Source organism: Polyodon spathula, chromosome 17 (assembly GCF_017654505.1).
Source record: "Polyodon spathula isolate WHYD16114869_AA chromosome 17, ASM1765450v1, whole genome shotgun sequence".
Classification (NCBI taxonomy): domain Eukaryota; kingdom Metazoa; phylum Chordata; class Actinopteri; order Acipenseriformes; family Polyodontidae; genus Polyodon; species Polyodon spathula.
Window position 1 is genome coordinate 31,306,706 of NC_054550.1, and position 26,605 is coordinate 31,333,310.

Below are 26,605 nucleotides of genomic sequence, written 5' to 3' on the forward strand. Positions count from 1 at the left end.
AATACAGAGCAGCAGGTAAAGGGAGCATCCTGCTATTTCTCTTTAAGAAAATCATTAACCTTGCACTGTTGGGAAAATGTGACTCTAAGCTACAGGGATGGAAAATGTGTTGCTAGAAAAATAGGATTTCAATTAGACGGACATGAAATATTAACATTTAGTACCAGGTCAGTGTAGTGTTGGACTTGGCCATTTAATGCCAGTAATATGTTTTTTGCAGCTAGACCTGGAGTAGCCGTCATTAAGCAAAAACACGTGAAAATATCAGTCTTATGAAACGTTTTCTCCAATTCAAAGGCAAAGAAGATTTGAAGTGAAACTTTCTGGGGTGTTTTCACACCCTGGTGATATGAAATCTGCATATTGCATATAATACATTCAAAACTGACACTACACCTTAGGGGCAATTAACAATACTTTGAAGAGTTTGTTTGTGTCTTCATATTAATAATTAGTATTTGGTGCCTATGAACTAATTCCCAGAAATCTCCAAAGTACATACCCAGGGCACACTTAGAGCATTTAGTTAAGAGAGCCTTTAAAATAAGATGTGTTGTGCAAATGTAGTTTATGCCTTCTTCGCTTTAGTTTCTTTTATCTGGCTATTTGATATGGAAATATTGAATTTCACATGCATGTTAGAAGACTGCCTTATAAATAATGAATTGCACAGTATCCTATATCAGCTTTACGAGAGTGTTGAGCAGAGAAAAGAACTTCAGTTCCTAACATGGGCCTATGTCCTTGGAGATATACTATCTGTTGAAACATTTTGCACTACTGAGCTGGAATGGTGCGCATTTAAGATTCTCATATTTTGTGTTTACAGGTTTATAATGTGACAGGTATATTATTATTATTATTATTATTTATTATTATTATTATTATTATTATTATTATTATTATTATTATTATTAATTATTATTATTCATAGTAATTGTGTTTATCTTGGTGATATTTACTATCTAAATTAAAAACACAAGATGTAGTGTAATTAGAGCAAGCCAAGTAGCTTATCTTTCCTTAAGGCATGCATTAGAAACAGGATCTTCAAGACTGGTTAAGATCCAGCAAACTTCAGTTCAGTATTTCTAAAGTGCTGGCTACTGGATAAACAGCTTCTTGTCCCACTGGGATGAAGAAGTCTAACTATGTAAACAGGCAGACCTTGAGTGGCTCTAAAAGCAACAGCAACAAAAAAGGGCCATCCAAAAATGTAACTTAACTTTGTGATAATGAGCCTGGTTTAATCTTGTGTTACCGACAGCTTGAAATGACAGGCAGTGAGGAAGACAACAATGCAGAACTGACTGCTTCTCCCCTGTCTGAGAAGAAATGCAGAGGCGAGAAACATGTCTCCTTCCCCCCGGATGAAGAGATAGTGTCTGGTTTCGCTGAACGCAAGGACTTGTTAAGGGATGGTGAGTTTTGTACTTGTTTTTCCCGATTTTCATTATGTTCCTTTCCCCATTTTTACTGTCTGGGATTGATAGTTCTATGGCGAGTGATGATAATGCGTCAGGTGTAGTAAGTTATTTTAAAAAAAAAAAATACTTGGGTGAACAGAGCTTGGTGACTGATTGGCTAAACAAGACTCCAAGTAGATGATAGATAACTACTTTTGGACACTGCAGTGCTTACAGATCTTTTGGCCACTTGTTTAGTGGTTTGCTGAAAGACAATAACTGGATCCACCTCTAAAATTAAAATAAATAGGAACTATACGTGTTTTAATGTCAACCCATTTTCACAACTTTGCTTTTTCAGTCTATGAGTGCTCATATACGATGCCAGTATTCAAAGTGAGGATGTAATTTAGCCCCAATTGAACCAATTTGATTGGACTTACCCTTGTTTTTGTAACTTGCTCTTTTTTATTATTTGCTATTTTGTCTGTTTAAAATGTAGCTAAGCCACTTGGTGATCTGAAAACAATGCCTTAGACTGTTGTTACTGCTCACACAGTGAAATATAAGATTGTATCTTGATAAGCTGTCATCACTGATTCTATACATAGGAGTTATATTTTATCATTACTGTTTATGCAATATATTAGTTAATAATATTAACATTTTTAAGAACATATAAAAAATGTAACTGCCTAATTGGAGCCCATTATGGAAATAGAACAGCACACACCTATTGTAGTGTTTTGAAAATGATTATTCATAATTAAATGCTGATGCACATCCGGAACAAACTCCACATCCTTATAATTACAGTTTGCTGATTACTTTGAGAGTAATCTATTAACAAGGTTGTTGGAAAGCTTTTTTTTTTTTTTTAATATTGCTGTTTTTTGCTGTTTGCCAAATGTTGATTTGACTTCTTTGACAAACATGGCATATCATTATCGCCACAGTTTTTTTTTTTTTTTTCAGCCATTTGTTGTAATGCTTGTTTACATTTACTGCCAAACATATCTCTATTCAGTAAAGTTCAATGGGTATATGCAGATACCAATCAATACCTAATTTAAACACAATACAAATGTTGAACCATATCTGAGCCAAGGCTACAGAACAAGGAAAAAAAAATAATCTAAACACAAAGCCAATTTTTTTTCCAACTTGAAATGCCTTTTTATTTAAAAGGAAAGATGTGGGAGGCTCCAGAAAGGTTTAACTAATGTGGACATAAACTTGACATTTTCTCTGGGCATCGCTTCTGAGTTAAACATTGAAAGACAGCCCTGATCCTTAGTTCCTGTGCCTTGTGGCCACCAGACGTGTTCTTCAGCACGGTAACACTTATACCTAATGAAGTGTGCCTAGTGGCTATAAAGCATAGGAACTACCAGTGATCCTTGTCCTAATTATTGTGGGCACCTTTTCTCCCATTAGATAATGCTTTATGTTCACTTTTGTTCATGAGATGAGATTGTGAGATTTTTTAAATGTGCATTCTTTATTCACAGCTCTTTCAAATTATAATTTTGATCTGCAGTCCCATTTTTTCATGTCATATTATGTGTGTAAGAGAGGGTGGGGTTATATGGATAACCACAGAATGACTTAATATCTAGGAACCTGCTTAACATTTGTAATGATCTTATTATTTTGTTTTAGTTGACAGTATTACGTTGAAAGAGATAATAGCTTCCTATAAGCAAAGCTGTGAGAAGCACCAAGTTGAACCCAAACCAAAGTTACTGGAACAACTCCAGGTACAGTATAAATGGCACGAATCACAGTTATAAGGCTGCTGACATTTAAAATTTGATTTAATGTATCTCTTTTAGGACATGAGTTGTGGTGCCTTTTTAAAGGGTTGCCATCTTGAGCAATGAATAACAAGTAGCATGGAAGCACATTTCTACAACGCCTGTTTCCATGGACAAAAAATACATATTTTTTATGTTTAGTTAATCTGTTCATGTACGTAAATGAATGATCAAAGAGTATTGTTTTTCATAAAATTAGAGACTTAACACTGCTTACATTAACAACATACTATATTATCTTGGAGCGGCTAAAAAGCTTGAATGCAATAGTGTTGGTAGTGTTCATAAAGTAGGAAAATATGTCCAGTTAAGCAGCAGCTAAACAGAACAATATTATAGCTATGGCTGCAAGTGAATTTGTAATAAGGAATTGAAAGAAGCCTAAATAGCATACGTATTAAATTTGATATTTTGAATCAGGGTACCTTGAGAATAGGCTATTTCAAGTATTTATTGAACCCCTAGGTATTTCCTTTGAAATGTTTAAAGTAGATTAAATGCTATTTCTGTTGATACAGCTTAATAAAAGCGGTAAACAATAACAGATTTAAGCATAGGCCTTCGGGCCTCACAGTGAATTACAAGCCTGTAATGCTGAAGTCTTGAATGTTTTACTTTGTTCTGCTTTTGGTTCTCTGGACCCAGCTAAATATTGTGTATAAATCAGAAGGCAGTAGAACTTACTAAAGCTCTGTTAGAGAGGTGAACAGGGCTCCCAGTAATTATCAAAATAATTAGGCACTAGGCATATATCACATTCTATCAAGTGTATACAGTATTTAGAACTGTCCTTTTTACTATACATTACTCCCACTATTATCCAATTCTGTTTGTGAAGAGAAGCAGCCCAGGATCCAACTAACAGGATTGCAACACTCCAAACAATGGGTAGACTTGTGCTTCCAAATCTAAAGAACCACTATTGTGTATTTCAGAGTTTTAAGGGACCAATTATCACTTGTTCCGTAGCATCACTGTAGTGTGAAATCTAAAGCCCTTTTCACAGTGGCGCTCCTGCCTAGGTTCCGACCCGGGTTGTGGCTACCCGGGTCACAATCCTGCATAGTGTGAAACCACACACATGGATAGTACACGAGTTTACCCAGGTCCCAGCGGCCCACCTCAGGAATTGGGTTGACATGCTTTGACCCAGGTTGAGCGAGGCAGAATGCATTACGGCCATTCTGTTTAGCCATATTTCTGTTGATTGAGACATGCTATGAGCCGGATTGCAGCAGGGATGAAGAAACATTTGCTCTAGTCAACATTTGGGCCAACAATTCAATCCAGAAGCTTGGCTGGACATGTCCCTAACAAACTGCTTCTGGGGCATTGCTGTACGGGTTGTGTACTTGCTTCTTACCCAGGTCGACCCTGCTTCTTCAAAAAGCAGTGTGAAATAGGGGTAGCAGACCTGCTTGACACCGGCTCGCGACCCGGGTAGAGCATGCCAATGTGAAAGGTGCTTAACATATTTGCACACCCCTAATGGCCATGTTTCTATTAGCCTCATTACAGAAATTCCACTTGCTCAGGCTTGCTTATAAACTGCCTCAAAAGGGTTATTGATAGTAGCAAGTATGTCAGTATCATCCCTTGACACAGTCTTAACATATATCAACAATATGTACAGAATAGTTTAGAATAAGAATTAGCAATTAAATGTTAAGTCACAATTTCATAAGCGATTCTTCTCATATTTACAAAAATGTATGTGTGACATAGAGATAAACTGATGTACAAACAGACAGGCACCGACTTACATCATCAGAATCTGAAATTCTTAGTAATGTATGCTAAATAATGTTAATACCAAGTACCGTGACAATTGGATAAGTGGTTCTCCAGTTAATGAAAAAATGTGAAGTGTGACGTACGAACATACAACCACCTACACGATATTCCCTTTGCTATGGGGGATAATAATTCACAATCTAGAACACATAGATAAAAATGAAATACACACATGAGGGTATAAGTTATTCCTGTAACATGTCATAGCTAGATTTGTCACTTGCTTATTGATTAATTGTCAATATCTGTTTATTGTTTAATAATAATAATAATAATAATAATAATAATAATAATAATAATAATAATAATAATAATAATAACAATAAATACAGAGCATCAGGGACTCACAATCACTATATATAGCCCTGTTAATCTGGTGTGGCTTGTTGTACAGTGGAAAGTAAGTTGCTCATTGAACCTGTTCTTAGACACCAAACTGTACTATAGAAAAGAGGGATTTCTAACTTTATTATAGGCAAGGCGCAATACACCACTGAGTCATAATAGACAGATTTTATGAAGGGGGGCATGGGGGTTATGTAAAATTGCATACCCAGCACTTCATACAAAAATGGGAATTAAAAATATATATTCTAGCAACCTCTAAGGGTGTCAACGCACATTCTACTTTTATCCTGTGAATGCAATATCTGGAATTTAAAATTGGAATCCATGGACAAAGAAAAATAGTGGAAGTATTTTGAAAGTCAATTACAGTTTTGTGTACGTTTTCATTTTTGTTAATGATAAATTAAGTTACTAATTTTGTCTATGCTCTTTCTAGACACTGCAGGTTTAATTGCTAATTGTTAACTGGGAATGAATACATTTGCATATTAATTAGCTCCCAATTTACATTTTTAATTTGCTGCCTTCAAAGGGTGTGAGATAAAAGGTTGTGTTATTTTAAATAATTTATGCTTTATTGCTGAATAGATGCTGAAAGGACATGTGCAGCTGATTTTAACCCCTGAGAGCTTTTATGGTATAAAGCCCTCCAAAAAGTATTTTAAAAATACTAATTCAATGGAAATAAAAAAAAAAAACCTGAAGTGAAACAGTTATTAACACAAAGCCAGCCAGAATATAAACAGCTCTAGCAGGTCTGCAGGATTTACAATGAGAAGAACAGAAATGCACCAGAGATGCTTTTGTCAAGTGCAGGAGAAGCATTTCCGTGACTGTGAAAAGGAGTTATTTCATTTCATCACTTAATTTTGCTATTTCCCTTCTGACATGCTGATAAATTCGGCTACAGCAAAGCGCTATAAAAAAAAAAAGAAGAAAATAAAGTGACTTTTTAAAACAACTATTTCTTCACTGTGTCTAAATGTATAACTAGTTAGGTGGCGGTCATGCGATGATTAGAATAAGGGGGGTTTGTGTCTGACTGTGAGTGTGTATCACTGCCAGGGAAGTTCAAAAAGCAGTTTACAGAAGGACATATTTTAACATGTGATAAAGATGAGGACTGTTTTGCTTAATGTTTCAATGTTGCATATTAGCATAGCTATTAATGAGCCGTGGAATCCAGACCTCCTGTGTGTGTCGTCCTTAAATCACTGTGTCAACCATTAATTCATGTTAAGTGCAGCAAAATGCATTTTTTTAAGGCTAATATACCCTTAAAGAGTGAAGGAAACAGTAACAGCATGATATTTAAAAAGGACAAAATAAAGGTCACTAACCCTAGTATTACATTTTAATTCTGTCACTGCTATCATTATACTGCTTTTAAAAAGTATAACAACTTAAGAAAATGCTTATACCAGTCAGAATAAAGGACATGAATGTATCCGTTAGTAATTGATTGCAGTGAATTGTGGTGGGGGTGGTTTGCTACAATAGTCTCCTAAGAAGTGGTGTGAAATAATATACTGTATATGAATCTGGATTCACTGTGTATCTGTGTATGCAAATATTGTATGTTCTTGTTTCTTTAAAAAGCTTTTTTTTTTTTTTTTGTATGACTTTTTTTCCATTTTCATTTTGCATTGCAGACCATCACAGATTTGCACAGTAGGGTCAGATGTCTAGATCTGAAAGGTAATTACAAGCTTTGTGTTTTTTTTTTTTTTTTTTTTTTTTACTGTACCTCCTTATTTTCTACACATTTTCTTCATGCTTCTGGGAATGGTTGCTCTTACGCAAAGAGAAGAGAGCAAGGGAAGACAATCAAATTGCTGTTTAAAATTGTTATTGTCATTGACACTTTCCTAACTACAGTAGTTTTTTTTTTTTTTTTTTTTTTTTTTTTTTTTTTGTAAATTATTTACTTAAATTGGTGAGCTACCCCATCCAGCAACAGTAGCATCAATTAACTAGTGAATGAATGCCACTTTTGGGTATAAACATGTACCTTTGTAATACACCATAAGAGTGGGGCCACATGACACAAAGTGTGATACTAGTAGTATTGGTTGTGATGCTAGTACCCTTGTAGTATAACAAACATCTTGAAATACAAAAAAAAAAAAAAAAAGTTTCATTTCAGTGACTCCAAATGCTGATTAAGATATTTGTCAAATTAAATCTTAGATATATTTAATAAACACCCTACAGTATTAATATATTTCTAATAGTAACAGCAAACCACATTGGTGTGAAGAAGGCTCTCGCTCAGACAGTAATACCACATCCACTGCTGTTTTCTGTTTCATCATTGTAGATAACTTAACATTTGTTAAAATAGATCAAATTAAAAAGGAAACCCTTGAAAAATGGCTTAGGGTAAATATAAATAAAAGGAAATAACTTTTTTTTTATTTTCCAAATGAAAGATGCATATTTCCATGGGGATGCTGAGCTTAGGTGAATGTTTTTGCAGCATTTTTTTCTTCAAGGTTGCTAACCTTGAGTTGCAAAATATATATATATATATATATATATATATATATATATATATATATATATATATATATATATATATAATGCATTGTGGTTGCAACATGTTGTTGACACAGATACTGTATGAACTGTAATGCATTTTGGATGGACAGTACAATACAAAAAGTGCATATGTCATTAATTTTTAATGTCACCCAGGTATTTTACATAGCAGCCTGCTTTAATAATCGGGATGGATTTTTATACCACATCCCTAAAACATACAAACCTGATCTACTGAGGACCTTTCTTTGCTGTGTGTGTACTGTACTTATTATTGTTAATAAGGGGGTCAATCTTTTAAAGGGGAGAAAGATCAGAGGGATTAGAGGATCACTTAAAGTTTGTGATTTCTTATTCATTTGGATTGACAAATGTCCTCAATATCTCAAGGAGAAAGTTTGTGTTTATATTTTAATATAACTCGCTTGTTTTACTTCTTGCTTCTTGGTCACGCGTTGATGACATTTGACTTTAAGTCTCTGTACATTATCTATAAAAGGCAGAAGAGATTAGAAAATGAGATTTTCAGATCCCCTTATGTGGCACAGTTAAGTGATTATTGTAAAAATCATTTTATAAATGATATGCCAATGATGAATAAATTATTATCTTCCAGCATGCAGCTCGGAGCAATCTGGTGCACACACCAGCAATGAAGATAAGAGTTTACGAGGAGAAAGGGTCCTTTGAATATCTTCATAGTAAAGATGGACTACTGTGTCCATCAAAGTGTTTCTTTAGGCTTTGTTTAAAAGTCATCTGTTTCAGAATTATCAGCAGCTTTTTTGAATTATTCCTTTGGGGGGGGGGGGGTCATGACAACCTTGATCATGACCTGCGTATAACTAGATCAAACGAGACAAACACTCCCTCTCTTCTTTAAAGTTTCAGACAAGTATTTAAAAAGTCAGACTGTTTACATTTGGGGTCCATTATCCAAACTGCCCAATCTCAGATAATTGGCTGAGATCAGCAATTCTCTGACAGTGCAGCAAACAATTGTAATTGTGCAAAGTTGAATTGCTTTTCAGGTGAACGGTTAGATTACCAAGCATGTGAATCTCTTGAAGAATTACTGAAACTGTTACAGTACGAGTTTATCAATCTACAGGAGGCTGAATTGGATGAAAATGTGAGTATGCAAAAAAGAACTGTGCGTTAGCAGGGACATCTTTAAAAAAAAAAAGAAAAATAAAGTGGACTGCTAGTGATTTCTTATAACAGCCCCATCAGCAAGTTGCCTAAAATGGATTGAATAAACAGACCTGCTTGGCCACATTCTAAAAGTGATTACTACAAATCTCACAACAGGACAACATACGGTATCCCTAAAACCCCTGCAATAGCCAAAATCTAAACCAAGACTCTTTGATTAACCAATCCCTCCTCCCCACCGCATGAAAGTTTGATTTAGGAACACCTAATTATGTTTCAAAATGTACTCTTTTTTTCAGGGGGCCTCTGCTTTGTTTGACATGATTTCTTATTATGAATCAGCGACACACCTCAACATTTCCTGCAATAAAAGAATTGGGGCCTTGGGTTGGCGGTCTTTGTCTCACCTGATACAGCAGGTAACATCGCATGTGTTCATGGAAATGCTGCATTTAATTGCGGGTCATTAATTTAATCAGGAGTGGTACTATCTGCTTCTGTTATTCAATTCAGTAATTCATTTTGATCTTGTTTTATTTTAATGGTCACTTTTTTTGTTTATAATCTCTCCACTTACTAACATGTTAACAAATCTGCTTCACTGTTTGTTAAGGGTCTTGAGAATGATGCCTATCCCTTCTGATTTAACCAGGATAGATGCCATCTTAGAGCAGCTGCTGTACCCTTGTAAAGAATTCCAATGTGTGTTTTTCAGAGCAGTTGCCTGTGGAGACTGGATGCATGTAACATACCTGTCCTGGAGTATCCTGCACAGGCCATGTCGCGAGCCTTGAAGTCCAGTAGGCTGGCTGTACTGCACTTTGAAAAAACATGTCTGAGTGGTAGGCCTCTCTTTACACTAGGTGAGTTTATTTTCCCAGTAGATGGGAATGACTGAGAGACCTCCCCTTTAATTACACCTGGTTACACATGCTTTCTATTTTATGTAATGTGAAAGCATGCAGTTCTTTATTCCTTTTGTAATGTTCCTTTGTATCTTTCTTTGCCTTTCCAGCATGTTGCAATGTCTTTCTATGATAAGCATTTCATTATTTGAAGCTATGTTGACTTTTTATTTCCCATTTAAATCTGAGCTTCTGGCAGGTAACTTGCCGACTCTATTCACTGTGTCTTCTCTCAGCGGAAACCAGAGGGGCAGATTGTTGTGATCGACTCGCTGGGCTAGATTGCAGGACTAACCAGGCTTTGCAGTTGACTGAATCAATCGCAACTATCAATCCACTTGGTTCCAACTGTGAATGATGACAATGTTGGCATTCTGCATGCAACTGTAATCATTTGGTTGTTGCTTAGAGTGGCTGCCCTACAAACTCACTACTGGGCTTTCAGCTAAAACAGAGGAATGCCAGCACTAATCACATTGTGTCCTAAAACTCTTTTTAACATCTAATACAATGTCCTGTTAACTTTTAGATTAAAAATTATGTTGTCACAAGCCTTTTTTTTTCATCTAGATTGTACACTTTACTCTACATTTTGTATTTATTTAGTTGTTGTTCATTAAGAGGTAAGGCTATGCATGGAGCTGATAGCACATCCTTTATTACCTGAAATTACCCTGCTATTCTGTCTTGACAGTCATGTCAGTTGTTTTTGAATTAGGTTGAATTAGGTTGAAACCCCTAACTTATTTCACTTGTGATTGATGTTTCTTTTGCTGTATACATTGCATTGTTTGGCATTGACAGAGGAGCTTCAAAGAATAAGTCTATAAGCCTATATGCATGCAAAAATAAGTCCAAGGATATTAGCATATATTTTAACTTGGTTCAAACATTGTACAGTAATTAACAGTGTACTTTCTGTGTCAGTTTTAGTATAAATCTTTCTGTTGATTGCTTGCTTCTAGTTTCTGCTCTGAAGTTAAACACAGCCCTGCAGGAGCTTTACCTGGCAGACAATGATCTCAACAGCTTTCAGGACTCAATGCAGCTTGGCGACCTTCTCAAATACAACCATAGTCTTAGAGTGCTGGACTTAAGCAACAACCTTATATCAGACGCAGGTAAAGTGTTATCATACTAGGCAGGATTGGATGTGCAATAGAACATGCCTAAATGGACATTCAGTTCCTGTATACCATGTAGTTCTAGTATTACTTTTATGGGTGTTTTAGGTACTATGTCATTTTTAACTATACAATCTATCCAGTATCTCTTAAGATCAAATCATCCTCATTCCAGTCTTCCTAATATAACATGGTGAATGTATGATAAAATCAATCAGTATCAAGGGCAGTGCTTTCATTGATCTTAAGTACAAAACCTTCTTTTGTAGGTCTTGAAGATATATGTGAAGGTTTAAAGGTACAGAAGACTGGTCTTAGAAGACTAGTGCTGTGGAACAACCTACTAACCTTCAAAGGCATGACCCATCTGGCACGTGTTCTGGTGAGTAGGACATGTAACAGGTTCCAACTGTGTGTAGAATCCTTAAACAAACATATACTGTAACATTTCTGAATAAGGATCAGCTCTGTAGATAATACAAAAATTGATAAACAAGCAAGCCCTAATGTAATTTGGTAGGATGTCATAGTGGAAAGAGAAAAGGTTGGTCTGACCCTTTTTGTGACCCTTTATCTATAAAAAGAAGATGTCTCTGTGCTCTTTGCAGAGGTGGTGCGTCATCCAAAATACTGCAGGGAGCATATGCAAATTCATTGCCTGGTCGTAATGGGGTTGGGATTATTTTGACTTCTGTTAACATTGGTGGCTTGCATTTTGTTGGTAGAAGATTAGGTTCTGTGTTTAGCGTCGGGGGAACCTAGTACAGCTTCTCAGTGACATACACCAAAGGGGTGTTAGTTACAGTCTTGTCTTTCTCAGAAAGAGTTTGTGATGCATGAGGTTAAAATCTAATTCTACATAAAACAATTTTTCAAATTATGTGCAATGAATATAGCTATTGATTGCTGTGATATTTTGCTCAGAAAACAAATATGTGTTGACTTTTCAAATGACCTAAAACACAGTTTTGTTGCTGTTGCATCACTGGGAGTTTTTCATTTTGCATGTGATATTAAATCTCACACCAAAGGCCATAACAGATGTACTGTACACTGCTAGCTGTCAGGAAAAAAACAGAAAACAATGGGCATGCCAAAAATAGCATGACTTTTCCTTGCAGGATAGCTCTTATATAAAGTCCCTAATAATATCCATTCTTCTACAAATGCACTGATTGTCAGAATAAACTACACCTTCTGTCATTTGAATGGCGATTGAAAATCAAAAAGATACACATTAAGGGCCCGTTTTCTTTCATCCTGAATATACACATTCAAGGCTGATCTATCCAGGCTGAAAATAAAGCAGACTTGTTCCATTTCAGTGCCACTGAATGCGAACAGTTTGATTAAATAATAGATATGTGTTTGGGAGGTTTTCTCTTGTAGTCTGTGATTAAGAAGGATAACTAGACATCCTTGCAACTGTAATGATCATAATTAGAGCAGTGGCTGGTAGTGTCGAATATGACACTGGAAAGGCTGTTATTAACCTTTCGCTTTTTCTTTTTTTTTTTTTGGTACTTTTTTAAAAAGAGAAACAATGCCCAGGAATAAAACACTGTGCAATGACACAGATTAATTAAATCGCCAATTTACCTGCCAGTTTATGTCCTTGGGAGATTGGGATTGCAATGCCTTGTTTTCATTGGTGCAATATGACTAATTCCTGGGTTATTATTAGTGACATTTTAAAGGGATACTGCAAGACTTTTCCAGTTCAAACCACCGTTACTGTCTGATATGCTGTAAAATATGCAGCAGTGGTAGCAAGAAAAAACATTGACTATGTAGGTCAGGCAAAGTCTTCATTATATAATTATTTTCTGTTAACACGTTGCAAGCATTGAGATGAACATCATGATTTATTTATTTATTTTATCATTACTGTACAGGGAAGAAATTGTTCTGCCACAGACCTTGAATAGTTCTATGTATTGCTTCATATATAGATCCCTATTGTATTTAATAGCCACTGTTGCTCATTTATATTAGGGGTTTTCACTCATATTTGTAACCATACTCATAATCGGAAACCAATATACCATACACATGAATACTTGTACTCATGTGTGGTTACCAGAAGTACCGTGAAATCTATTTTTGGATCAGAATTTCACTCGGAAAGTGACCATACAGTGTTTTAATATTTATTTAACTAATTATAATATGTTGTTTTAATTCTTGTTGAGTAAAAAAAGAAAATATTATTTTTCAATATTAGGCTAACGCTTTTTGTTGACTCTGCAACGTCAAAAATGACGGCATGCGGCGCCACAAAATTCACCAAATGTCCCCCTGGGGGGAGGGGGGGGGTGTTAGGTCGCCGAGTTTAGGTCACCAGTGACCCCTGTAGTCTGGCCAGGCACCTGCGAGCTTGCCTGTAAGCTGCCCGGAGCTGTGTTGTCCTCCGATGCTCTAGCTCTGAGGTGGCTGCATGGTGAGTCTACAGTGTGAAAAGAAGTGGTCGGCTGATGGCACATGTTTCAGAGGACAACAGGTGTTGATCTTTGCTGCTCCCGAGTCAGCACAGGGGTACCAGCTGTGAGCCGAGCTTAAAAAAAAAAAATATTGGATATTCTAAATTGGGAGAAAAATAAAAAAATAAAAAAATAATTGGCAACTACTAAATATAATAATAATAATAATAATAATAATAATAATAATAATAATAATAATAATAATAATATTTTCTCGAAAATGTATTTTGAAAAGTGATATTTGATTCATCTTTAATGAAAAATGGAATAAGTAAAATACAATTCATTGCCCTTTAAACAGTGCACACAACCTGTAAAAAATAAAATAAAAAATAAACCACATGGAAAATATCTTTACCAAAAAACAGACACATACTTTTGCTTAGTGTAAATAGTTAAAGGCACATATAGCTACTAAGAGATCTAAGAGATTTATGGCACAACTCAATTGTAGATGGAGAGTATGGTTTGTATTATACTAATTAATTAAACCCCAGGTGAGAAGTTTGCAAATGGACAGTCATTAGCACAGGATTAGATGATGTCAATGTGCAGTTCACTTTGATGGGATCATAAGGAGTCTTGAATATTAAGAAGCAGGTGACTACAGATAACTACCATGACCTTAAATTACAATGTCAATCCTTTAAAAAAAAAATTAAAAATAAATATATTCACTAATTTGTCTTTCTTTGTAATTATGAGCATGGATTTAAAGCCTGGTGATGTCCCAGAATGTTATGTGGTTAATTTATATAGAGAAGTATCCATATTAAGTTGTCCATAGTGTTCTCTCTGAATCTCAGAGCAGGTCCCTTAAAAAAGAACACAGAAAAGAGAACACTGTGCCCAAAGTCTTGTGTAACACTACAAATACAATATAATAGTGATGTGTGTCCCACTATTATGCAGAATTGAGCTTCAAAAGCTACAGAGTGACTTTCATTATGCAGGTTGTAGCTATTACAATAATGTTTGTTGTGTTGTTACCATTCACAAAAAAAAAAAAGTGAATCTGTTTCCCTAAGCAGTTTTTTGCAAATTTGGTTTGGTGACCAAATAGTACAGCAGAAAAATGAAGCTCAAAACTGTATAGTCTGAACTGTACTATACATTAAATAGGGAGAACATCTTCACATTCCCATAGTTGTGTTTATTAAGCTGGCTCAGTGGTATATTCCTAAATCTGAAAGTACTTGAATTGTTGTACAAATTCACACTTTATTTGTGTGCTGAACTTCTAGATACATGTGTAATAGGTCATGCATTTATCTAATTTCTGCAAGCACCTGTCTTTCTCTTGTCTTCGACTACCAGACAGCACTGCACAATAAAACAAAGAAAATATTGACGCAATTGAGGCAGTAGAAAAATGATTTGGAAAAATATGCCATGTACCCTTATCCCTCATGAATACAATTCCAGTAAACAAAAATGATATAGTGTGTTTTGTTACTGAAAAATATGTTTTTGAAACCCTTAGAATGAGAGAAGTAACCTTTTGCTAATAGGCTGAGTTCTGGTGTCGTTAGCGTCACATTGGCCAATGGTGCAGCCAACCCAAGGCATAACAATGAATGGTACCAAAACCTTTTGTCTTTCTTCTTGTACTTGGGTTCCAACTCAGTGCCTTTGTCATCTCGGCTTTGGGAGAGCTCAATGTGTTACTATCCTAAATTAAAACAAGACCTATTTTTATCTCATTGTGATTCTGTTTATTTTAGCCTTCTGTGGCAAGCCTTGAGACATTGAACCTGGGCCAAAATATACTTCAAAACAAAGGGATTCAGAGGCTTAAAGATGCTCTGATAGCCAACAGATCACTTCTACAGCTGGGACTGGCCTCAACCAAAATAACTTGTGAAGGTAATACCTGATGACAGCTATGAAAGATAAAACATTGAGTTTATACAAAGAGCCTTGAATAACATTTAGATTCATGGGCTGGATATGCTTACTGTCTGTCTAACCACAGTTTATGGTGAACGATTGCACAATTTAAAAGTATCTTATATTGTTCCATTGCTGTACACAAAAGTAATAGTGTATCTGTTGATCCTAGTCTTGTAGATAAACACGGGTCTTCATATCACAACTCTTTTTTCAATTGCATTCCTTCAGTTACCTTGATTTTGTATAGCAATCATTTTATCACTAAAATAGAATTTAGCAAAAAAAAAAACAGTTAAAAGGAAAAAAGATGTGTGTGCCCTATTCACAAATTCAACAAAGTCTGTTTTGTTGAATAAGATACAATTTGATATCCATAAAACTGTTCTATGCTGTTTTGGGGTTATTTAAATCATTTTGAATAGCATGCTATAGCTCTATCAGGTTGCAAACATCACAAAGTTAGTTTGAGACTGATTATGCGACTGAATTGGTCAAACTGTAATTGAATAAGTTCACTGGCTAATATATCAAGACGTCATACACAAATGTGTAGAAGGACGCAGCATGTCATTGAACTCCTGCGTAAAGTCTGATCTTTCATTCCTTTCATAATACAGATGTTTTTTTGTTTTTTTTGTTCTGTTAAAGTCAAAGGGAGTATATCAGTATTGTTTTTCTAATCCCCTGTGTCTTTAACTTGCAGGAGCTGTAGCTCTGGCAGAGTTCATTGCAGAAAGTCCTCGGATCCAGAGGCTAGACGTCCGGAAAAATTTGATCAGAGCAGGAGGACTCATGGCGCTGTCTTTAGCACTACAAATTAACCATTCTCTGATCAGAGTGGACTTAGACAAAAATGTGAAGAAAGAGAAGGTAAGCAAATAAGATATACTGTTCAAAGGGATATAATCACAACTAAGGCACTTCTAGTTTTCCTATCTCTCGTTCACATAGACACATTTTAAAATAAGACTTAGCTAAGGCTTATTAGGGAGTATCAACCATCATAAACCCCTGTAAATACAATTGTTAAAATGATTATAGCAAATTGATCAGTAGTGTCCCACAGCATGTCCATAGGTTACACACTGCGGCAACAGCTCATCTATTATTGTGTTCTTTGCGATTATCACTAGGTTACAAACACAATATTCTGATTCAGTCAGCTGTTAAAACAACGCATCAGTTATTTTAGCGGGTAGTGCTTTTTCATGTTTTTGTTAAGGCCTGAGGAAAATAATGCCACAACTTTAATACATGCCCCTGCTGGATTAAAAAAAAAAATTAATTAAGCTCTCTTGCCATCTGTTTGTCAGGATTTTATCCTCACTAACTTATTTGCATATTAAAACATTAATTAACTTCTCTAAGGAAAGGAAGCTTACTTTAAAATTAACTCCAAAGCCCACTTATGAGAACATTCAAAAACATTTCTTATGTTACACCACCCTTACCATTTTGTTCTCTCATAAATTGAGCAGCATGATCATGGCTGTTTTAAGCATGGGGTAAAGTAAAAAAATATATTGAAAATCAGAAAATCATTCTGTTGACATAATTTGCAACCCTTGACTCTCTGGACTCTGGAGCAATCTGACATTTTGTGAGTTGGTCCCATGAGCAATCCTTAAAACCTTTCATAGGACAACTAAGAAAGGTTTTAAGGAACTTGACACTAATTTTATTAATATCTCAACTGGACACTAAAAAAAATAGTGAGAAATGTGTTTGTACCGACTTCAGTTAGCCTATGATTAATCTTGAGTTATGTTCTATAATACTGTACATTAAGTGATACAAGAAGTAATGTGATATATTCATCACACACTAATGTTGCAGTCCTAAATCAACAGTACACAAAAAGGTTTCCTTGTATATCTTTAAAACAGCCCTGCTGCACTGAATACAGTAGATACCCAAGACTATTATTATCTCCCTTCATTAGCTTCAGCAAAGAATCTCTAATGAGGGAAAACACTGTGCTGGTATTCAGTTGTATTTACTTGTGTTAGATTGGGAAAGTATAAACAGGATGTTTTCATTTGGTCTCGATTCTGTAAATACTGCCTCTCGATAGCAACATGTAGAACGTCTTGAAGTTTGAATATATATATATATATATATATATATATATATATATATATATATATATGGCAGCTGGCTCTTTGAGCTAATATATATATATATATATATATATATATATATATATATATATATATATATATATATATATATATATATGCTTACTGATCTTGCTTGACAGTTTCTTCTTAAAGCTATTTTATTTGATCAAATACATATTGGTGCATTCATTCTTAAACATTTATTCATTTAAAACTGGGTTCGTTTTGTAAACTGGGTAGTCCTGTGTCATGCATTGTTCTGGTTGGAGAAATAAAAGGTTAAAGATTTTGTTCTTAAATGCTGCCCTGTGCAGTATAATAAATATTTCCTTTTCATTAAGTAGAAAAGGGGAACTAAGCTTTCTGTGAAAAAAAAATAAATTCAGGGTGTTTACTAAGCCCCTTTCACAATGGCATGCTCTACCCGGGTCAGGACCCGGTGGCATGCAGGTCGGGTCCACGATTTCACACTGCTTTTGATAAAGCAGTGTTGACATGGGTGACAGGCGCAAGTGCACAATACGGGTATCAATTCCCTGGTAGCAGCTTGTTACAGACACTTCCATCCAAGCTTCTCTGGATTGAACCGTCAGCCCAAATATTGATTAGAGCAAACGTTTACTTCATCCCTGCTTCAGTCTGGTTCATGCTGTGTCTCAATCAACAAAAATATGGCTGAACAGAATAAACAGAAACATTCATTGCAGAACTGAAACCTTCACGCAGGCTTGGCTGTTTGTTATTGCGTTGGCTCACGAACGGCTGTCAAGCATTTTCTCTTGCTCAACCTGGGTCAAAGCATGTCAACCCACATCTTGAAGTGGGCCGCTGGGACCCGGGTTAACCCTGGTACAACCCAGGCATGTGGTTTCACACTATGCTGGATTGTGACCCGGATAGGAGTGCCAGTGTGAAAGGGGCTTTAGATAGGCCATCTATTTGGGACACATTATAAGAAAGTAGGAAACGTGTTGCTTTGTGAATGTGTTATATTCGTTTTGTCACTTTGTGTCACTGTTTGAAACTTTGACCAAGTGTGAGTATGAACAGATACTGTAAAGATCCTGGCATTTTTAGATAGGTAATTCAGAGACAGTTAACAGTATTAGCTGTGACAAATCAGTAAATCTGATTATGGATATCATAAATATAATGGCAACAGTATTTTCATTGAGAACTAAAGCAAACAAAACTCACAGAGTCTTGTATAATATTTATCAAGTCATAGAAGTTTACAGGTCCACAGTGTTATAAGATTTTTTATTAGCATGACAGTATTCTCACAAGTCTTCTTTTACTTTATATCTTTAGTCTTTTTCTCTTTTCCTAACTAGTTCCAGCTCAGCTTAATTAAGCCAGTTTTCTTCCTACACTTCAGCAATAGTGCCCATCAGAGAAGGCTCTACGTGTGGTAGTGGACCGTGACTGGAGTTAAGAGTCCCAAGCCGAAGGCGAGGGAGCTAACAAAAGTCAAGATCAACTACCACACGGTAGAGCCTTCATCAAGAGGGCATTATCTCTGTTAAAAAAAAATAAATCCTTATTTTCTTTAAAAAAAAACACTTTAAACTCAAGATTCTTCAAGTACCCTACTGTTGAGAAAGATTTTAGTTTTAAGTTTGAGTCACAGTTCATGCTGTGATGTTTCTATTGTCTGATAGAAGCCAGCTAGAGGTGGAAGCTGATTGACTGATGGTACTGAATAATTTTCCAATATAAGTGTACTTCCTCCTGTGTTACAGGTATCAGCGTCCCATGTAGCCTTGCTTTCAAGTTCTAAGGTACACATAGGAAACTCTGGGATCAAATGGGGTCCTGTAACACATTAAGTTAATAGGGAAACCGAAACTGCAAAACACTAGGGGAGAACTGTGCATATAATTATCATGCAAATCAGATGTGATAAAATGTGTGTTAAAACCTTGAAACAACACAGTAAGAACCCAGAAAGTGGTATTTTAGTTGCCTTCAGTGAAACCGAGCCTGGCTGCACTCTTGATAAATGAAAAAATAAACAAATGTATTTGCCAGCTGTGTAATTTACTGCAGCACTCATTTACATATTAAAGCATTAATTAGCCCCTCTGAGCGCCTGTGCACGGATAGTATAATCATCGGACATGTAGTCACTCGGGACGGCTCCCTGATGCAGTCCTGGGGGAAGCTGAACAGTGCTGCACTGGGCTCTGGGTGGTGTTACTGACCATGTGGAGCGTGTTTGTGGTCTATGTTTCCCAGCTCACAGGGGATGTGGTAGTGCGTTGCTCAGTTTTTTAGCTTTTCCAGTCTCTTTGATGTGTCACATTTGATCTGTCTCCTTGTCAGTTTAATCGCTACACTTTTCCTACTGTTTCAGTCAGAGGTAATGACCTACAGCTTTACATTAATAAAAGGGGAAGAAGAGAAAGTGCCATGTAGCCCTGCTGCTGATTGTAGAGGTAACTCTCAAGAATTGATTAGACATTTAGACAGTTACAGTAATTATAACCCCTTGCTGATGATTGGCAATCATTTTACATGATATCCTGTTACTGTTGTAAGTAAGGATGATAGATTATTATTTTGGACAGGTTCCCTTCTCATGCTCAGATATTCTCTAACAAATACAAGTTTCCTGTTTGTTAAAAGTAGGCTTCAATCACAATGGCAATGACAGCAGAATTGACAGTTGACAATTGACAATTTGTTGGTGCCCTATTGGATAGTGCTTTCATATTTAATCCTGGACAAACGATTAATATTGTGCTGACTTTATGAACCATTCCAGAGTACAAACCTCCCTACCGATCTGAATCCTGACCACTCTGAAGGAATTATCTGCAGTGTTCATGCTATCGCTCAGAAAAATTAAAACATTTGCAGATTAATCACATTGAATCAGTGCCATCATGGCTGACTATGGTGGCCTTGAACTCTATTGACAGTGTTATGGCAGGTGTTTATATTGGTCCAAATAACAGCCTGTTACTGAAGGAAATATTTTTCAGCTTTAATTTAACAAGTATTTATATTGGAATTTTTGTCCAATGAGACATTGTCTTCTCCTTTGGTTGATAACATCTGTTTTTATAAGCTATGTGTATAAGCTGTTTTTGTTTTTGCTTTATATTATACCCTAGGCTGCAGTGTTAGAGGAGGGTACTACACTTGATAAAAGAATACAGACTGGTACTGGTGCATTATGTTACCAGAAAAGCATGTGTCATTTCCTACAAAGGTGTGATTGACCTTGCCAGCAACATTACTATACAAGCGTTCTGCTTTTTAAAAGGTGGCACGTGTAATTGTAATAAACAAATTCCTTGTTAATAACGCTTTAATTACAAATGAATAGATTAAACTAAAGTGTGACCAATATGGCAACTGCAAAAATATGTTGGTAGAGTTTTAGTTTTGACATAGTAAAGATTTTCTGTGCTAACTGAGCTTACAATTCCCAGTAGTAAATGGCATGTGATAATACAGTGCCGCGAATTATCACTATCATCTTTCAGCAGAAGGGTATTACAGTGTTAGGTCTGTGTTTTGTTGGCGATATTCACCGCCGAGCAGGATTGCGCTCAAGCATTCTGAAGCTGAGTTACTTCTCAGAGTAACTCCAGCAGGAGTGAAGGGGCTGCAGAAGATGTGCCCTGCTGTGTGGAGTATTGCAGCCTCTGTCCCTGTCATGCTGTCCCTGCCTGCACAGGCACCATGGAGAGGAGCTAATTGGATTTGTTGTCACCTCCAGTAGCTGCCAGGAGCTGGCGTCTGCTTCGGTTAGAGATGAAGACATCACCACGACAGGACCCCAGGAAAGGATCAGCTGGTATCCTGGGTACGGCTAATAAAGTCATGTTTGTTTTAATGTCCAAGTGGACCGGCTCAGACCAGCTGTTCACCTTTCTTTAGAGCTGAGTTGCAATAAAAGGGGACACAGCATCTAAATCCAAGACCTTGAAGGAGTCCATAGTGATGGAAAGAAAAATAATATACTATCTTGTTTTAGTTTTATTACATTTTGCATATGATCAGTATGTGACATTGTGTTCCAGCAACTATAGAGGTTTCTTAAATTAAACATAAAGAGCCAGCTGGCATGACCTACTGTACTTTCTTGTCTCGTGTTTGTGTTCTGTTACCATGATGGTCTCTGAAAGGTAAAAGACTACTGTAGTAGTTAGTAGTTACCTAGCACAGGTCAACTCCATTACCAGCTGCCTACACTTAAACCAATCCTTTGGTTCATCTATATCCATCATTACAATGTTTCCTTCGCTACAGTATATATAAGCCAAGTGTTTTCATGGTTCTGTACAAATGTTTCCTTTGATTTTATATATATATATATATATATATATATATATATATATATATATATATATATATATATATATATATATTGATATATATTTTATATATTATATATATATATATATATATATATATATATATATATATATATATATATATATATATATATATATATATATGATATTTGATTAAAGCAATGTATTAAAAAGCTGCATTGTATACTAAATGTACCAGTAAAATCAGAAAATTCTTGCCCCATGCCCTCTATTTCTCTATTTCTATCATACATTCTCTCTGTCTTAAAGCAGCTTCTTCCCCCTTTTTCTCCTTCTAGCTGCACTTAAAAGCATTTTAAAGACAGTAATTAGGTATGTATAAAGCCACTTTTTAAACTGTAATATAGGGGTAAAAACATTCAAAATATAGATAGTATAGTCACTACATTAAATATGTTACTTTGCGGTCGGATGTGTAATTGCAGAGTATCCACAGTGTTCATAACGTTTTACAAAATATAAATAAAACATGTTGTTACAAAACTTTGAAATGCTTAAAGACCTTGAAGTTCATATTGTTTCCAGGCCCATATTAATCAACATTGATGAAACATCTTAATAAAACATGTTTGGCCAAGTAGACAGAAAAGGAAATGCTTTTTAAGCAATCTAGCTTTCATTTTGTGGCGCAACATCTGATTAATTGGTAAAGGGGTTGAGACGGAGGCACACCTTATCATTTAAATGGAACATACAGCCGAGGCCCAACTGGACAGATGAATTCCATCAACTGCATTGCAGAGGGGTCGGAGAGGTATGGGTATTTGATGACCCACCTTTGATTTTACAAATCAAAAATCAAAGATTCATGAGAATTTAGCCACTTCACTCGTACCCTTGTCGACTATTTTAATAACCTAAACACCATTTAATCCTAGTAATTGGTGTCCCCCCATTTTTTTTTAGGAAGTCATATCTTTTTCAAAATGTTTTCTTGTTAGGCTTCACTACCACCACACATGTATTCAAGGTAGTCAACATACAGGTACGCAAAACTAAAGGTGTTGGCACCACTGACACCTGTGCTAGACAATTCCTGACAAGCCATGAGAAATTCCCACAGTGTTGTCCAGCAAATTGTTTGTGTTTTTTTTTTTTTAAGCAACACTACATATTTAAACAGACCATCGCATGCAATCCTGCGCTGTTTTGCCATGTTTTTCTTTTTTTTCACGTTCTTCTGAAATCTTATATCAGATATTGTGTCTCTTCACCACTGCTGTAACCACTTCTACCGAATACAAAACTGAACATTAAAGAAAACCAAATCTCAGTATAGAGACAGAAATGAGAACTCGAAAACCAGAATGAATGCAAACATCAGCCAAGGAAAGGAAGGATAAAAGAAAAGAATACTAAAATGCCGTTTGTAGCTATACATGTACATCCTTTAAACTCAGCAACACAATGTAGATTAATTCCATATTTGACTGTTTTTAGTTTTTTAGCTTTTATTTCTATGTCGTGAGTGTGACATTCATCTCAACTAAAATCATTCCACTGACAGACATCGGTGGTATGTAAATAGTAGTAGTGTGTGTTTGGGGGTGAGGTAATGAGACTGTGAATGTATTCATGGATCTGCAGAGTGCTATGAATGGCTGTCAGGCTGACCTAGATTGGACTGATATTGGGTTTGGCAGCACTGACCACTGTTTGTTTTTATGTTGCCCACAACATTCCGCTCTTCTTGAGAATAGCATGGTTTCTCATGCCAGCACTTTGGGTGTTAAAAAAAAGAGTTAGAGTGAAACTATTCAAAACATTAGTTTAATTCTGCAGTGCAGCGATTTGAAAAGAAAACCGGGAATAAAATATCAGTAATTGGGAAAATGTTGGTTCTGCAGGACTAGACATTCTATACTCAGGGGATCAATTACAGAAACACTCATTCAGCTCTTTCTATTCAAATGAACACCTGAAGAGTGGGATCTCAGTGGTTTTAAAAGCTTGGGATATTACTAGATAAATGTTAGTCCAATGAAGAGCTCATCAGTGGCAATTTGTATGCATTTAGGCTGACAGCAAAAATACATTTTTTTTTTTAAAGTGATTTGTCCTTTTTTTTTCCATTTTTATCTCACCCACTTAAGAAAATAGGTAAACTACTGTAAATTTGCGAACTGTGGCCTGCACTTTTATATTGACAGTACCTGTGGGAAGGTTACTCTAAAGAGATTGCAAAGATTGTCATTTAGCTATAAATGCTTTATATTACGGTCTTGGAGAATTGCTTTTTAGCAGGCATGGCAAATCAAACATGGTTCAAACATTTACGAATGCAAGATTTCACTTATGGTCATGGATCACATTTAGTAATGCCTAGAAGTAGCGTTTATTGCAGTAATTTACCAACATCTCAAACCCTTAAATGTCATCAGACATGCAACCAGACAATACAATAGAATAGAATGCACGTATGTAAATTACCTTAAAAAATGCAAAGCTTATACTGCTGTTTAAAGATGAATTACATGATATAGTACTTGTTTTTAGATAGAAATAGATACATTTTTAATTCTTGTTGACATATCTCTTAGTTTAAGATTTGTGTTAAACCTTTTAAAAGCTCTTTTATATTTTCTATACTGTGAAAAAGGTTCATTTGGATTAAACTAATAAAGAATCTATAATGCCAGATCGTGGAGCAATCTTATTCCCTAAATTATTTAAGAGCAATGAAAAGATAAACTGTTGTATGTACAGTATAATGAAATGAATACAAGAAAGCACCTGGAAATATGCAAAGATCATTTATAAAATTAACTTTGATCACTGAGTCATCTTTTCTCAATCTCTTAAGTAGCTGCTAAATTGAAGGAAATGTCAAAGACTGCGAACATATGGGTAACAACTATCTGTCCCCATAAACACATTTATAATACATAGTTACTTCTGCTGAATGCTGTATATGAAATCATTTTCAAATGATTCACATTCTATGTATGCAAGTAGCTTATTTAGTTTATTAGCTCTGTAAAGTCGTTTTTTAGTAGTGATATGGGTCTCACCCTGTCTGTTTACAGCAGCAGCAGCCCAGAGTGGGAGCACTGGTTATGCTGGTTTGGCTTCTTGGATTCCATGATCATTACTGGTGAAAGTGTCTGTTTGGACAGAAACTCCCTGCAGCAGGCAGGCTTACATTACACTGGACGGATGACGTGCTGTATGTCAATGTTAAGAGCCTGCACCACCTCAGAGTATGATAACTACCAGAATAGCTTCTAGAACTAAATTAAGAAAGAAATGTTGCACATCGCAAGCTGACAAAAACTAGATAGATTTTCAATCATTATCAATTTGATTTGATAAGATTGACTAATCCTGGTACAAAAGTAGAGATGATAACAGATATGCCTGCTTCACAGAATGTTAATATGAAACTACAGGTTTCCAGGCTGACTTGCAAAGTCGTTGTGTCACAGAGGCTGACTAAATGTTGTTTCACCAGTGCATTGAACTCTTGTGTTCATCTCTCTGTTGTACTCGAACTTGATCAAAGGAGAAATTATTCTTCATCTACAATATGTGCCCTTTGTAGAGGCCCATGGATCTACAGTAGAGATTACTGTAGGGAGAGCTGAGCACCTATAGTGACCAATGCTTGCCATCACTCATTCCCAAGCAGCACTGTGGGATTGATAGAATTATTGTACACTTACTTACAGATGGTACCCTCACGTCAACACCAATTAATCTTCATACCGTGCATAGGGATGATAAATAAAAATAGCCTAGCAACTGAAATGAATACACATCTCTGAGCTTGACCAGTGTTGCTACCCATGTAAAAAAAAAAAAAAAAAAAAAAAAACCAAAGTGTTGTAAATCATCAGATAACCTGGGCTGTTAGTGTAGTTTAATAGTTTACATTTACCTTTGATTTTGTAAAAAGCTAATGCAGTGCTATCCAGTATTCTTGTCTCAAATTCTTGATTATGAAACAACCGTAGTTCACTAAGTAATACTTTATAGCACAGGGAATTTGAAAAAAAAAAAAAAAAAAATCAACAGCTTTCTGTAATTTGTTGCTTGTACCAATTCATATAGCTGTCAGTTCCCAATCGATCGGTGGGTACTCACAATCTCAAACACAATCACAGTTCGTCTGCTGCATTCTGCTGTTAGTCAAGTCCTCCTTGAGATGATAGGATATTATGATATTAAGGATAAAGAGCCCTCTATGATCCATGATGGTTGTCCATTATCTAGTGCCTTCACTTGCCAAGTTACAAAAGACAACAAGCAACTTTTCATTGGCTGTATGTACCGGTATAGAGACGATACTATCCTTCCAGTACTAACCAACCAGACACGTTTCCCAAGATAACTAAATTGCTACAAAAAAGCTGTGTACTGGGGTTTACTGTCTTTTAATCCAGGTTTTTAAAGTGGGGTAGTCTGGTTTGGTGAAATGCACTACCCCAAAGAAGTATGTGTTCTTTGGCATGAATATCCTTTAAGGCCCCATATACCAGGCTCAGATCAAGATGTGCGATCAGTGGGAAGATGGTCCTTAGCCTACACTACTCACCCAAGCATCTAATTTAACTAAGCAAGTAGTGCAAGATTTAACAGCCTTTTGAACTGTTAATACATATTAGAATGACAGCACAATAAGGAGGAAAGCACTTCCCTCTATTCCCTAGTCTATCCTCATTTTCAAACTGCAT

General features: G+C 35.8%; 1 protein-coding gene across 1 annotated transcript; it reads left to right on the forward strand.

Annotated features, from left to right (window-relative positions):
• Nucleotides 1-1,273: 1,273 nt before the first annotated feature.
• Nucleotides 1,274-21,410, forward strand: LOC121329690 (protein phosphatase 1 regulatory subunit 37-like). Its single transcript, XM_041275392.1, has 13 exons — nt 1,274-1,421; nt 3,069-3,166; nt 7,018-7,063; nt 8,938-9,038; nt 9,361-9,480; nt 9,777-9,924; nt 10,932-11,087; nt 11,360-11,472; nt 15,295-15,436; nt 16,167-16,333; nt 19,326-19,364; nt 20,703-20,800; nt 21,272-21,410. The coding sequence occupies exons 1-13, from the start codon at nt 1,274-1,276 to the stop codon at nt 21,408-21,410; spliced, it is 1,515 nt and encodes a 504-aa protein (XP_041131326.1).
• Nucleotides 21,411-26,605: the final 5,195 nt, after the last annotated feature.

Coding starts and splice junctions, on each gene's coding strand:
- LOC121329690 (XM_041275392.1), top strand. CDS start 1,274: ATGACAGGCAGTGAGGAAGACAACAATGCAGAACTGACTGCTTCTCCC. Junction 9,925..10,931: donor TAGGCCTCTCTTTACACTAG/GTGAGTTTATTT, acceptor GCTTGCTTCTAG/TTTCTGCTCTGAAGTTAAAC. Junction 19,365..20,702: donor CCTTGCTTTCAAGTTCTAAG/GTACACATAGGA, acceptor ATTATACCCTAG/GCTGCAGTGTTAGAGGAGGG.